Source organism: Phyllostomus discolor, chromosome 1 (genome assembly GCF_004126475.2).
Source record: "Phyllostomus discolor isolate MPI-MPIP mPhyDis1 chromosome 1, mPhyDis1.pri.v3, whole genome shotgun sequence".
NCBI classification, from domain to species: domain Eukaryota; kingdom Metazoa; phylum Chordata; class Mammalia; order Chiroptera; family Phyllostomidae; genus Phyllostomus; species Phyllostomus discolor.
Window position 1 is genome coordinate 21,692,268 of NC_040903.2, and position 15,604 is coordinate 21,707,871.

A 15,604-nucleotide genomic window follows, 5' to 3' on the forward strand; every position below is an offset into this window, starting at 1 on the left:
CTCAGTGCGAACAGCATCCCTGCCAGGCCCCGTGCACACCATCTCTTCCGTGCAGTGTAAGTTTCTTCTCAGCCGCCGTCTACAAGGACCTGGATGTAGTGAGTGTGTACTATGGCCGGTGCACTCACTATTTCGTGTGAGTGTATTTCGTGCACTCACACGAAATATTAAGCGGCCAGCGCCACAACACGTGTTTGTTGGCTGCGTACTGTTCTTGAGAAATGATTGGTCACCAGGCATTTTATCAATATGCAGTTTCTCAACCATGAACTAGAATAAATCTTAACTGACCTCCTTGGTTTTTAAGACATTTGTTAATGTCTTGTCTCTTTTTGAAACCCCAGTATTGTTTGATAGGCAGCCACAGAAATAAATCCTCCCCCATTTTCAACTTACCCCTCTGTTTTCCCTAAGGTAGACCCCATGTAAACCTAAAAACATGATAACTTAATATACAAGGTTTTTCAAAGTGCAAAATGTGTTACGCATATATTCATAGGCTTCATTTAAACAGCATTTTATACAATACAGTACAGTTTGATACTTCTGCTCATAAATTATACCACTCACAGACAACTACTTTGAAAGGCTGGCCACTCACAGTAAGCCAATGCCTTTTTACATCAAGTTAATACAGTTGAACCTGTACAAGCTTTGTGCAGACCAAAATAAAGTTAATCTTACACGTATCACGTATATACATATATATTTTAAAATGCTCTTTAAATGCTTACATAGAGCTCGACAAATCTCACAAACCATGAATTACCATATAGTTTGGTTTCTGATTTGCCCGTGAACATCATACACAATATTTAAAAAATGTACAATTCATTTTATGTCTTTCTGCAAGACCTGCTCACCCTGTAATTCTTTTGGAAGGGTTCTGGACCGTTGCAGAACCACACTAAGTTCTTCAATGACCTTTGAGGGTAATTTGTTGTCTGGATCCAAAGGAGCTTTGCCATTCCTGTCCTCAGCCTTCCCCGAATTCTTTAAGCCTTTAAGGCACCTCTGCTGTCCGAGAAAGGCCTCAGCCTCAGTATCCTCCAGACAGTTGAAGCTCCGGTGTTTTCTGGTTCGACTTCGAAGTTTGTCATCCCTGTGCTCCAGGCAGTGGGCCACCATGGAGGCTCTCTCCTTCAAGGTGCTGTCCCCAGACTCCTGATCGCCCTTCTCTCTGAGCCGCAGCTTTTCCAGTTCTGCTCTTGCACTCTAAAATAAAACAAAACGTCGCACGGGAAGCAAGATTTGGCATGACTTACATTTAAAAGATACACTCCATTTAAAAGGTTGATGCTTCTTATGTTAGAGCTTATTTCTATGATTTAGGTTGCAACCTTATACTTTGACACAAGGGGCTTGTCTGAATTTATATGGTGATCTGAGAGATAGGAAATCAACGACAATGCAGGCCATGGAAATTCATTTTAACATGCGTTTAACACAGCACTTCGAAGATGTCTTTCAGGTTCGTTATTTGAATTGACTCTTATTTTGAATTTGCCTCTTCCGATTCCCTTCCGCTGGGATGTGTCACATGTTCGGGCCTCTGCGGTCCATACAGAGCTATGCTCACGGCAGCCAAAGACAGGAAGTCTCTGTGGTCCATGACCACAGCTCCTCCCTGAGAGTCTCATGTTAGCACATTACACTTAATATTAATATTTAATATTTGCATATTGAAGATGCTGAGAAGTTTTAGGACAGAAATCTGTTCAATTTTGTGTTTTTCTCTCCTCCCAAAATATTTAGTGAAATCTCTCCTTCCACTTATCTATGAGAATTCCACAAATATATTTTTTAAAATGCTATGTATATATATATACACACACATATATATACACATATATATGTAAATATATACACACACACACTTTTGTATCAGTGGATTCGAGTACACATTCATTCAGTAAAGTACAAGGGCCTACAGGCACTGGCAATTCGTTGTCACAACACCTGCAATGGCCTAGCAGTCCACTTCCATTCAAAAAAATTTTTCCCCTCAGTGATAGTTTCGGGTGTACACAGTAATTAGACATTTATATACCTTACAAAGTGATCACCCCAGTAAGTCTGGCATCCACCTGGCACCATTCGTAGTTATTACAATGGTATTGACTACTACGCCCTATGCTGTACTTGAACCCCCATGACTGCTTTTATAACTGGTGATTTCTATTTCTAATCCCTTCACTTTTCAACCATCTTCCCAACCCTCTCCCATCTGGCAGCCATCAATTTGTTCTCTGTATCTATGAGTTTGTTTCTGTTTAGTTCAATTTTTTAGATTCCACATATAGGTGAAATCATACAGTATTTGTCTTTCTCTGACTTACTTCCCTTAGCACAATACCCTCTGAGTCTGCTGCACGTCTACCAAATTGTAAGATTTCTTTTTTTATGGCTGAGGGGTGTTCCATTACATCTATGTACCCCATCTTCTTTATCCTTTTACCTGTCAGTGGACCCTTAGGTGGCTTTGATACCTTGACTATTGTAAATAACGCTGCAGCGAACACAGGGACATACGTATCTTCCGAATCAGTGTTTTAGATTTCTCCAGATAAAGGCCAGATTTCTCCAGATAAAAAGCAGATCTATTTTTAATTTTTTTCAAGACCCCTCCAGACGGCTTTCGGCAGTGGCTGCACCAGCAGCGCTCAGGCCCACCAACAGTGTGCGAGGGTCCCCTTTCCTCCGCATCCTCACCAGCACTTCTTTGCTGATATATTGATGATAGCCATTCTGACAGTAGCGAGATGATCTCTCATCACTTTTATTTGCATTTCCCAGATGATTAATGATGTTTAGCATATTTTTAGATGTCTGTCGGCCATCTGTATGTTTCCTTTGCAGAAATGTCTATGCAAGTCCTCTGCCCATTTTTTAACTGAACCAGTTTTTTGTGTATGTTAAATTGTATGAGTTCCTTTATATTTTGGATGGTAACCTGATACTGAGTTATCAGTGGCAAATATTTTCTCCTGTTCAACAGGCTATTTTTCATTCTGTTGGTTTCCTTTGCTGTGCAACAACTTTTCAGTTTGATATAGTCCCATTTCTTTATTTTTTTTTCTTTTCTCCCCTTGCCCAAGGAGATATATCAAAAAATAGTACTAACAGCAATGTCAGAGTCTACTGCCTATGTTTCTTCTAGGAGGTTTCCAGTTCATAGGAAAAAAACTCATTTTTTACCAATTTTGTTTTAATGTTTTTTCAGCTTTCAACTTTTTTCCCAGCACTGGAATATTTTGAAACATTCTTTGTCTATAAGTTGAGTCACCACCTCACCACATTTATATTTACAAAAAAATCCTGGTTTTGAGTTTAACTACTCATAAATTTTCCCTTTAATTAATAGTTCATGGAATTGTTTTAAGAGCCTTTAACGATTTCTTTAGAGTTTTAGTTCATCAGCTTTCTGGTGTTAAGTATGCTAAAAAATACTATCTCTGAAATTCTGAATTTGGGATTAGGTGGTAACTGTATACGCAATTATGATCCCAATTCTTTACTGGGTATTGGTCAATGCATTTTGAAACTAACAATAGATCATTTGCTTTGCTCCCTACCTGACCCTAAGGCAATGCCGGGAGAAGCTGGGGTCACAGCAGGGCATGTCTACTCCCCACGTTTGCTTTATTTATTTAGCCTGTGTCTCCTAATCTGGGTTCCTAGGAAATGTGACCCTTAGAATTTTAAGATTCTAGATTAGCTAAGGAATTCACAGTTTTGCAAGACAGTTTATTACCAAGAAAACCTGTAAGTGCACTATAGTAGGAGGGACAAGCTCATGATATCTTGGGGTCTTATTCTGACCGAGGAGGCCAGAAAATAAAACTGTTATTTTAAAACTATTATCTTTTAGAGAAGAGAAATATTACAATAAGATAAATGTTCAAGGAAAGATAGGCATGGGCAAATATTATTAAAAATCAGAGCACTAAATTTTAGCCCTGACTGGTGCGGCTCAATGAGTTGTGCATTGTCCCACACACTGAATGGTTACTGGTGCAATTCCGGTCAGGGCATAAGCCTAGTTTGCCAGCCAGGTATGTGAGGAAGCCAATTGATATTTCTCTCATACACTGATGTTTCTCTCCCTCCCTTCACTCTCTAAAGATAAATAGATAAAATCTTTACAAAAATAGCCAATGACATTATTAAAACTAATCATTTAAAAGAAGTTAAAAGAAGACAAAAGTTCAAAAAGTGCCAGTGCCATAGGGTTATTCATAATGTTTTCCTGATGGATGTGGTTCTTCTTTTGTTTTTCAAAGTGGTTATTCCTAGCTTTTTGAAGCTAATGAATGAATGAATGCACTCGATCACAGTAAGACATAAGATAGCAAGTGCTATAATTAATCTAAAAGAAATAAAATGGTAACCTACCTCGATATTTCTCCGGGCTTCGGTTGCATTTCTCTCATGCTGGATGGGAATTAGAGGCAAACCTCCAATCTTGGGATTTTTGGTTATAGAGCGTTTTCGTTCCTTTCCAGCTGGTGGCCGTACATCGTGTTCATGCTGTGAAAACAAAATTTCTTGCCATTGGTGTGTGACTTTATTCTGTGGTGTGAACCACGTGCTACATAGTCACTTGGCTCCTTTTCCACGCACACAAACCAAGCGATGTGCTTCCCACGAGAAAGCCGTCTTAATTACAATGTCAACTCTGGAGGCAGCACCGCTGCAGGAGGTAAAACTCTTAAGTGAACTGGGCTTTGAGGTCTCAGTTCAATTTCTAAGTTCCAAATACATACCTTCTGTACTACTTATCAAACCAAAAGGGGGGAAATATTTAAGAAATTTCTTTGTGGTAGAAAAATAAGACACTTGTCTACATTTCTAGAGCCCATTATCAAAGTAAATATACATTCACATTTGCTCTCTCCCCCAAAGATAATTTTGGTGTAAACACAGTAATTTGACCGTATATAGCCCAAGTCAATCTCAGGCCTGCTTACCAGAAAACTTAGTCTTACTTTATGACCTTTTTTAAAAAGTTACTTTTTCATCTAATTGAATTCCAAAGAAATGTTACCTTGTACACAGACATTTATACTGAAAATCACTGTTTAACAGAGAGCACGGCACATTTGTTCTCAGATTATTGACTATATATTCTGGCCACTAAGCAATTATAGATATGACTGAGAAAAAGTTAATTTTGCAATAGGGAGAAATATCCACAGGTAAAAATATAAGCTCTTGAGTGATAAATCCTTAAGATATGTATATGAAAGAAAAATCTTTAAAGATGTTTCTCCTCCTCAGGGTAGATTCACTTGTCAGAAGTTGGGAAAAGCAAACTGACTTTCAGACAACAATCTATGAAAGAAATACAAAATACCAACTATAAAACGAGCAGCTTACAGATGTTATGATGAAATGAAAAACATTTGGTAAGATCTATAGCTAAATGCCTACTCTTATTTTCCTCTACCCTTAAGATTCAACAGATTCCTGTTCTGACATCGCACTTGGTATTTTAACTTAGTGTTTTATAGCACAGAAGGCATTTCAACAAATGCTGCCTGTGTGCCCACTGTAAATAGCTAGATTTCATGCTTGTCGATAGACATGTATTATCTCCTTCAGTCCTCAGTAACGCTACAGTGTAGGTCCTGCTTATTACTAGACTCAGTATATGTGCATGAGGTCTGCTCTTGAATTTTAGGAAAACACTAACAAATCCACCATAGTGGATTATATAACATTCCAATCAGAGGGAAAGTGACCAGTGTCACAGTATTTTTATGTCATGGTCCCACACTTCATAAAAAAAAATTGACATTACATAACTGTGGTATTCCCAACATGTAAAGCTGGGAGAAAACCGACTGCGAGGGAAATAGGTGTCCTATGGATTATGTTTACGCTTCCACTCACTGACATGTAGTACATATATATTAAATGAGATGCTGAGGAACCTGACTGCAAATGCAATTTTCAAACACTGTTTCTTTCCCTGACATAAACAATGCTTCCAGTACTGGCTAATTAGGATCACTGAGCTGATCCAAGAAATATTTTTTCTCAACAGGAGAAATCATTAGATCTCAGTAACATGTTCTGACATTTATAGTTATGTATAAGTGACTTCCAAATTTATACTGTATGACATACTTTCATTATTATAACCAATGATCACACCCCCAAATCTTCATTTTTGTCTCCTACTTTCTATTTATTTTCTTTCCCTAGAGCTTTACTGAGGTATAACTGACAAATAATATTGTAAGGTACTTACATATACAGTGTGGTGATTTGATACATGCGTGTGTTGTGAAAGGCTTCTCTCCCATTGAGTTAATTAACATGTTCAACAGTTAACATATTTACTGTTTTGTTTTGTTTTTTTGGTGAGAAAATTTAAGTTTTACTCTTAGCAAAGTTAAATTATACCATACAGTGTTATCAAATATAGTCACTAATAATATGAGATCCTCAAACCTTACTCATAACTCAAAGTTTTCTATCCTTTTACCAACCTCTCTATTCCCCCTGCCCCTCTGTAAGCAAACGCTTTTCACTCTGTTTCTATGAGTTCAACTTTTTTTTTAAGATTCCACATATAAGTGAGATCATGTGGTATTTCTCTTTCTTAGTCTGGCTTATTTCACATGGCCTGATGGCCTCCTGGTTCATCCATGTTGTTGCAGAAGACAGGATTTCCCTATTTTAAAAGGCTGAATAACATTCCATTGTGTGTGTACCACATTTTCTTGATCTATTCATTCATCTGTCCACAGACACTTCAGTTGTTTCCATACCTTGGTGAGGGTGAATAATGCTGCAGGGAACATGAGGTCTGCCTTCCTTTCTGAGCTTGACCTCTTATCTTCCCAGATAACTTAATTTAGTTCCATTCACTCTAAGTATGTTCAGGCTCCTTGAGACCTTCAATCCATTCTACTTTGCACGTTGCTTCCAATTCCTTTCACAGCCTGGCCTAGATTTCACGGGCAATCAATATACTCACCTCCTTGTCAATATCTTCAAGTCCTATGCTCTTTCTTCCTCCATCATACTTGCCTGGCAAAGCCCTAAACCTAGTTAAACCTAATTCTACTTACCCTGTGGGTGAGTACTGACAGATGAAGGAGGAAAATAAAACAGATCGCTATGCTACTGCATGCCTGCACAACTCACTCCCTCATTTCAGACACGGCCGTCATTCAGCTACTCAGAAAGGAATTCTCTGAGAACCTTTTCTCAGTTAAAGCCCCTCCTTACCCCAGTTGCGCCAGCTTTACTTTCCCTCACTTATTTTATCTTATCCTACTAATATCTATTTGAAATTTTATTAGATTCTTTTCCCTATTTTAGAAATACTAGCTGAGCACATACTTTGTAAATGGCACTGGGTTCTATAATGCAGATACAAATACAGATCTAATAAGAGTCCTTCCCCAAACAGGGCACACAGACTGCCAATCCACATGTGAAAAGATGCTCAGTGTTACTGTCAGAGAAATGCAAACTAAAACCATAGTGAGATTACACCTCAGGCCTGTCAGAATGACTATCATCAGTAAATCAACAAACAAGTGCTGGCAAGGATGTGGAGAAAAGGGAACCCTCAAGCACTGCTGGTGAGAATGCAGGCCGGTGCAGCCACTGTGAGAAAGTGCATGGAGGTTCCTCAAAAAATTAAAAATGGAGCTCCCTTATGACCCAGAGATTCCACTTCTGGGAATATATCCAAAGACACCCAAAACACTAGTTTGAAAGAACATACACATTCCTACATTCTTACAGCATTATTTACAACAGACAAGATACGGAAGCAACCCAAGTGTCCACTGGTTGATGAGTGGATAATAAAAACAGTGGTGCATATATGCGATGGAATATTAGTCATTAAAAAAAAGAAATCTTACCATTTGCAACAGCATGGATAGACCTAGAGGATATTATTCTAAGTGAAATAAGTCAGACAGAGAAAGAAAAATACCACATGATTTCATTTATAAGTGGAATCTAATGAACGAAACAAACTAACAAACAAAATTGAAACAGGCTTGTAGCTACAGAGCGCCAACTAGTGACTGCCGAGGGGAAGGGTCTGACAGCCTGAGTGGGATGTAAACCACAGCACAGGGAAGACGGTCGATAACAGTGTAATAACTACGTATGGTGCCAGGTGGGTACTTGAAATACCGGGGGGAACACCTATGAAGTATATGATTGTCTGACCACTATGCTGTACCCTTGGGACTAAAACAAAATAATACTGAATGTCAACTGTAATTGAAAAATAAAATAAAAATGAGATACCAAATAAAATTTAAAAAGTGACTGACAGAGTCTGTACTCTCATGGTATTTGTTTTAACAGGAAAGATAGACATGACATATCTAAATACACAAATCCTTTTTAATTAGTGCCACAGGGTTGAAGGGCAGGGTGTTCAGTGTTCCTGCAGGAAGGTCTAATGGCAAAACGAGAAAGTTGTTCAAAGAATGTGACATGTGAGCCGAAACCTAGAGGACCCGTGAGGCAGCGGTGAGGACGGGGACGGGTATTAGAAACGTGCTCCAGGAGCCAGGAAGACTCACTGTAAGGAACTTACTGTTGACTCAAGGGTGAGTGTGTGTATTTAACGCATATATGAACGTTTGCCACTTTCCTGTGTCTCCCTGTAGAGGTGAACCATAAAATCCCGAAATCCAAAAGGACCTTTGTGTTTACATTAATCCCAAAATGTGGCCTGAGCAAGGAAGGGTACCTGGGCTGAGTCTCCAGGGACACGACGGTAAAGGGCAGGTGAGGCAGGGAGCAGTGACTTGGTCCTGAGAGCAACCCCTGCTGCCCGGGTATTTATACTTTGATTTTAAACCACAGAGTTGACTGACTTCAGTTATTTAAAAAAAGGAATCAGTTTACGGTAGTTGTATCACAAAGAGACAGTGTAACAGTCTTTGACTCTGCAGTTCCGATTTTAGGAAAATACCTCAAATCTAGTTTCTTAAAATAGGACTTGAACGTCTGAATTATTAAAAAGTCATGAAAAAAAGAACAAAAGTCTCGAAAAAATTAGCAACCAGTATTTTTCTGCAAATGTATTCCCAGGTAGGACTAGTAGTGTCAGGGTGAGAAGAACAGTGTTTATTAACCACTGGAGAGGATAATAAATTAAACAAACAGAGAAAATGGTTTTCAAAACAAATGACCAGACTGGGCGGTGAATTAGCTTCTCTTGTAAGAGAAACAGGGAAGTACACCCTCAGTAATAGAGAGTGGCAACCTGATCGTTACCAGTGAATTTCAATGCTCTTGTGGGAGGCATTGCTGGGAATTCAGCCAGACAACATTGGGGGAAAAAAAAACAATTTTCCTAATGGGACTACTCAAACCTCCTCCCATCAAGGAAAAAGTGAGTCCTCCTCCAAGGAGGACACTCAATGAGGAATTTAGTGGATGTGTTTGCCTCTGGCACCTCTGAGTGTAACCAGTAACTAAATGTATGGCCCTGCACAAATGATGGGAGCCTTGTTCATCTTTATTCCTCGTCTATGAGCAATGCTATGCACAGTTTGTTGCAAGTAATATGAGTTAACTCTTCTTGAAGTTTCTAGCGAACAGTAAGTAAAGAGATGTAGGTTCGCATCCTTGTGTGTGGACGGGCAGGGTCGGGAGGGAAGGCAGGCACTGGGAAAACACAAAGGTAAATAACGCATTTTCCTAAACGAAGATCAACGGGGTCTGCAGCGGGCGGCGGCTCAGACGAGACCACCTTCTTACGCGGGCACCCTGATGCGTCTGCCTCTCCCAGGCTGAGGGGCTGCTGGGTGGCAAACAGGCTTCCGCAAACAGTCAACTCTCTTTCAAAGAGCCATGGATAAATCTGGATGCTTATCTATTTAAAACTATGTAAGTGAGTAAATAAAAGTATATGCCTAAAACTCATTAAACATTACCGGGAAATCACCAGCATTTCGTATCCACCATTTAACACTTTACTGGACAATAGGAAATGGATCTCTTACCTGGGCGATGAAGATACTGGCCATCCACTCCATCTGGGTCTGTGAACTGTCACAGCACAGGTGCCTGCAAAGCAGCATTTATAAACATATAAATGGGGGCCTGTTCACTTCAGAGTGTTTGGTGATTGAGTGACCAGGGATCCCTTTGTGTTTCTCTGATTAATGACATAATGCAATCAAAACGGAAGTATTTCAGTACTAGCTGCTTCAGGTTTCTGTTAAGAATGCAATACCAAAATAATGGTGTACACATGCTATTTTATACAAAATACAGCTAGGGTTCTGGTAACTGCTGAACAGTGATCGGCGACAGTTTTGGAAAGGCAGAAGGGCCAGTGTCATTGGCTCTTCTGGGTGCTTGAGGGTAAAATGTCTTTTCCCTGGAGACTCCCAGCCTAAGAGGAAAACTATGTGCATATTTTCTTAACAGCAGATTTTTTAAAAAGGCTTAGATGGTCTTCATTATTATGATTATAAACATTAATACCCACGAGACTCATGAAAAATAAATTAAATATAAAATATTGCCTGTCCAATAACACTGATTCAGTCATCTTTTATTGGGGGGGACGCGGAAGACTGGGCAGATGGAGGCATGGCCTGAGGACACAGGGGGTGTGGGTCAGAGAGACCCTGAAGAGGCACTTGGGGTACGGTGTGTGATTGATGAGACGGAGGTCAGTGAGAGAGAAGGGTACAGCTAGTGTGATCTCTCAGAGCACGGTGACATTAGTAGAGTCAAGTGCACAGGTTTGAGACCAAGATTTTTTTTAATAGAATTTTGACTGGTTCTTATCCTTTATTTAAAACTGCACTTTGCCTACTGACCCGTAAGAGCCAGGATTCCACACCCATAACAACTGGGAAGAAATCAGATAGTTTCTCTTAAGAGGTATTGGCAATTAGGATACATGGGATTGAAATGGACCTAAACCCTGAAAGCAAATACAACTTCCTCTTCCTAGATGCTTAGTATTTAGTAAAGATTTTAACTTCACTTAGGTGAAACATTTCCTGTCTATGGATCCGTCTGCCGAATCACAGCATTATTCATTTACTGAAGTTAGCATGAATGTTATCAAATCCCGAAACTGCCAGCTGTTAACTTACCAGTGATGTTTTTCGGAATATGCTGTCAATCCCCAACTGCAGCACAAGGGAAAAAACAAACACCAACGTATTAAAGATGATACACTTTACACTAAGAAGGTGACATTTAATGGTAGAAATGCATAGCAGAATTGACACCCACAAGTGATGATTCAATGGCTATGATTTATCAAGAGGGAAATGACAAATGGTGGGGAATTTGGCACAAATTTAAATATGTTGAAGGGAGACAGAGGGAAGGAGCCTTGTGATGTTATGGGGCAGTGGGGAAAACCTCTCAGAAAATAGTCCTGGCTGAGTAAAACCAGATGTCCTGGGAAATGGCCAAAATAAGATGCTATACCTCTGACCTGCTGATAGTTATGAGAAATTAAAAGAACGTGCCAACTGCAACACAGGCATCTACATGTACTGGGCTTATAAATTAAGTATGGTGGCAAAAGTGAGAACACTTTCAGAATCTCAAATCACATACAGTTCATTAAAATTAAGTTTCATGAGATTAAGAGTGTAAGTACAAACATTAATTCACTAATCAAGTTTATGACAAAGAAAGTGCAGTGCAAAGGGACCACTGGGTTGACTCAAGAGTTAGAGAGGAACACGTTGTTTAACCGGACTGCACTTCCTCTCTGCCATCTCTGTGCTGCGGATTCACTACCAAATTCGGCAAAGCAGAAGGGGAAATCACAGAGCCAGGAGGAACAAGACACTCTAAAAGCCGCGCGTGAGGAGGCGGAGGGCAGCCATCCATCTTCCTGTGGGTAGACTTGCTGGGAACAGTCCTCCTGTCCCCAGGCTGTGACTGTGCAAGGCATGGGCTGTGGGAAATGCATGTGTTCCCCAGCGGACAGGGCCTTCTGGGGATTTCTTGGTGCTCAAAGGAGACATGTAATCACCCAGAGCTTGCCTTTAGTGGGAACATCATCCCCCCCTATCTACCCACACATGTTCTCTTGATCTGGCTACTTAAGAAACTTCTCTGAAGTTTAGTTTATAAAAGGTGAAGCTAACACCACCGATCCCTAATTCCTGGAATAGACATATTTTCCCATCACTTTTCAATCACCCTTCTCTTTCAAGCTTTACCTGGTTGGAGGTTTCATTTTCTTTTTCACTCCAAGATAAAACTTCATTGAACTGAGAGAAAACATTTTGTCAGGTTTGCTGCTCTGTTAAGGAAAACAAAATGTTATGTAATTAAACACTCGTCCTCTACTGAAAACACTGCAGAATGATAGAAAACAGTAACTTGGCACCCACACGGACCCCCTGCTGGCTCCGTCAGATAGAAGGACAAAGGGGGCGTGTGAGCATCTCTCAGAATGGAGGGGTAAGCGCTGTCCTACCACCCTCCTGCCTGGCAGTCCACTGTCCTTGAAGGAAGTGAATGGGGACACGAATGCAAAGTAGGAAGACTACTAAGCTCTGCTCACGGCCATCCAGGGAGGCTTCGCTGCTAGAGAAACGAACAGGGAAAGTGGTCAAGGAGCGCGGAGAGCTGAGCAGATGCTCCCCAAAATGGGGCCACAGAGCTTTGGAAAGCTGCCTAACGACTCTCTCTCCATCACATATTAGCAGATGTTACTAGTCCGTCGTTCTTCGCGCATCGCCAAAACAGAACATATGCTTGGCTCAAGTGAGTTCTAAAACTCAATGCGAAAAAGTGTCTCTGGGTCCTGCTGTCACTCAGCGTTTGAAATAACGGCATGGGTATTTCTAGAATCTTGAGCAAGTAGAGATGACACTGCAGGCACCCATGGGACCGCCACCCTTTTCTACTTCTATCATCCTCGGAAGTATCCCAGTGACTCTTCACAATTCCATAGCGAATGTTCTCTACACTCCAGGCTAAGTTCCATCACCGTTAATGGTTTTGCCAAATCTTAGCTTTCTTACAGACACACCTATAGGGAACTATTTTGTGTGGAGCTCCTTTTACTCAACAGAGATTTAAGGAGCGCTCCATGATGCCATATACATTAGTGTTCACTTATTTTACTGCTGAGTAGCATTCCACTGTATGAATTTATCACTCTTACATTGACGGTCACTTGGAATGCTTCCAGGTTGCAGCTTTTATGAATAAAGCTACTTACGAACATTCTTGAACAAGCGCTTTTGTGGCCGTAATACCTAGGAACACAGTTGCTGGGTCATGGGGTAGATGTACAAATAAATGCATCTAAATTAGACTGCCAAACATTTCTATACAGTGACTGTGTGATTTTACCATTCCATCGACAATTTGGGAGTTTCAGTTAATCAACATCCTTGTCAACATTAGGTGTCGTTGTTCTTATGATTTTAGTTGATTTTAATCAAATTAAACATAAGATAGTACCTCAGGGTTTTAATGTGCATTTATTAATTTCCATTAGCTAAACTCAGGCCACTTTTGCCTTAGGGCAGGGGTGTCAAACTCATTTTCACCGGGGGCCACATCAGCCTTGAGGTAGCCATCAAAGGGCCGAATGTAATTTTAGGGCTGTGTAAGTGTAACTACTCCTAACAGGTAAGCGAGAGCTCGGCGCTGCCGCCGGGTAGAAACAAGGTGCCGGGCTGAATCAAACAGGGTGGAGGACTGGATTCGGCCTGTGGGCCTTGTGTCTGCCACCTGTGCCTTAGGGCATGACACATAATTCTCAGTCAAATTGACTGAGATGCTGACTTATATGCTAGTTTATGTAACACATATTAGACTTCTCTTTAGGACATAGGTCATTCTCTGCCCTAAAAAATGTGAGGTGCTCAGAAAGGCCACATATGGAGTTCTCCACTGTGTTACTGAGTGCGTTAATGGCATACCTCAGGGGCCCAAAGAAATCATCAGCTTACTATGCATTTTATTTATTTATTAGAGGTCTTGACTTCCACAACAAAGAACTGAGAGAGGTATAAAATTGTAAATGTGAATACCCACACAAAAAATCAAATGCTACTTATGCAAATACCTTCTGATCCTTGTAAAGAAAGAGATATCCATCCCGTAAAACACTATAGCGATCTTGAAATTTATTTCCAGACAGGATTTTAGATGGTTCTTCTTTGATTTTCAGGGTCCCCTCTTTGATACTTCCCAGCGCCATTCTCTCTGTAAAGCACAGTACTTCTGTAAATTGGGTGCATTTTCATTTATGTGGAATAGATAAAAAACATTTCTATACTTTCAGCTTTGGTATTATGAAAGAATAAGTCGTTTGCCACCACCAAGAAACCTATGGTTAATTTCTGGGAACACCATGTGTCATAGGTTGTGTTGGACAATTCACAGACCCACTGACTATACCTATTTATATCTATTTATAATCTATAGGCCTGCCTGTACTGTCCCATTAGCACTTTAAGAAATATATATGGTTAGTCTCAATTGAGATGTGCTGTGAGTATAAAATACAGATCAGATTTTGAAGGCAGTATAAAAAAGTAAAAATGTCACAGTTTTGTAATGTTGATTCCATGTTGAAATAATATATTTTGGAAAAGTGGATTTAAATAAGATATATTCGTAAAATTAATTTTACTATATATACTAATAGTACCTATATATTTACATATATAAAATCACCACACATATACATACACATACACACACGCACACACAGTGTGGATCCCTGGCAACTTACAGCCACACAATGAGCTGCATTATACTGATCTTAAGCAGCACTTGTACAAGCAAAGCAAATACACAGGTAAATAGGAAAACCTTCACAGGAATTCTGACACAGCGATCCAGGAATTTTTAAGCCATTCAAGACATTCCTGCCGAAGTGAAACAGGAAAGGCTAAAAAAGACAAAACGACTAAGGCAGAGCACTTAACATCAATTTCATGTGCAATACTGTCCTTGCCCCACACACACCAATCATTTCAACTCATTCGATTACAAAAACACTTTCTGGTTAAGAACACCACATTTGTATTTGCATAAATTCATCCCTGTGTCCTGCAGTCTAAAACTTGCTCCGCATAACCCAGGCGATGATCCACGGCCGCCTGAGACGGAAGGGCAGCGCACAGAGCACTTGATGGGGCCGTGGGGGAGTCAGCCTCTGCTTTCCCCAGAAGAGGCACTGACCCCAGCCCTGCCGGCTGCCGTGGCCCTCCCATTACATGACAGCCACAAACGGCGCAGAGTGGGGCACTGGGGCAGGCCTGGGACCGTCAGAAAGCTTTTGGTGTTAAGGTGATACAATTTTATAATATTTATGCATCGTTTCTGAAGTGTAGAGAGTAATGAATGATTTTAGAGAGAACAACTCTTAGTCTTCAACCCAATAATCCCTTGGTTTGGGGAAAACCTTACACAGAGAACAGTGTGCAGATGTTTACAATTAAAATTAGCATAAGAAACAACTTATTTTACAAAGTAGACATAGTTCCTCGCAACACAAATGTAAGCATGGAATGACTACCTGCAAGCAGGAATCCTCAGGGTTAACCACATCAGGGATCCTAACCACGGGCAAACAAAGGCAATTAACAACTCCCAACAG

The 15,604-nt window shown here is 40.3% G+C and overlaps 1 protein-coding gene across 4 annotated transcripts in view; it reads right to left on the minus strand.

Annotated features, from left to right (window-relative positions):
- Positions 1-669: 669 nt before the first annotated feature.
- ARAP2 (ArfGAP with RhoGAP domain, ankyrin repeat and PH domain 2) overlaps positions 670-15,604 on the minus strand; it is a 158,648-nt gene continuing 143,713 nt past the window's right edge. For all 4 annotated transcript variants that reach the window (XM_036019658.1, XM_036019666.1, XM_028507603.2 and 1 more), the window contains 6 exons: positions 14,063-14,202; positions 12,198-12,280; positions 11,109-11,144; positions 9,999-10,062; positions 4,396-4,530; positions 670-1,215 (listed from right to left, as the gene is read on the minus strand). In XM_036019658.1, coding sequence (XP_035875551.1) covers positions 832-1,215; positions 4,396-4,530; positions 9,999-10,062; positions 11,109-11,144; positions 12,198-12,280; positions 14,063-14,202 — 842 coding nt within the window. In that variant the 3' untranslated portion in view covers positions 670-831. The remainder of the gene's footprint in view (positions 1,216-4,395; positions 4,531-9,998; positions 10,063-11,108; positions 11,145-12,197; positions 12,281-14,062; positions 14,203-15,604) is intronic.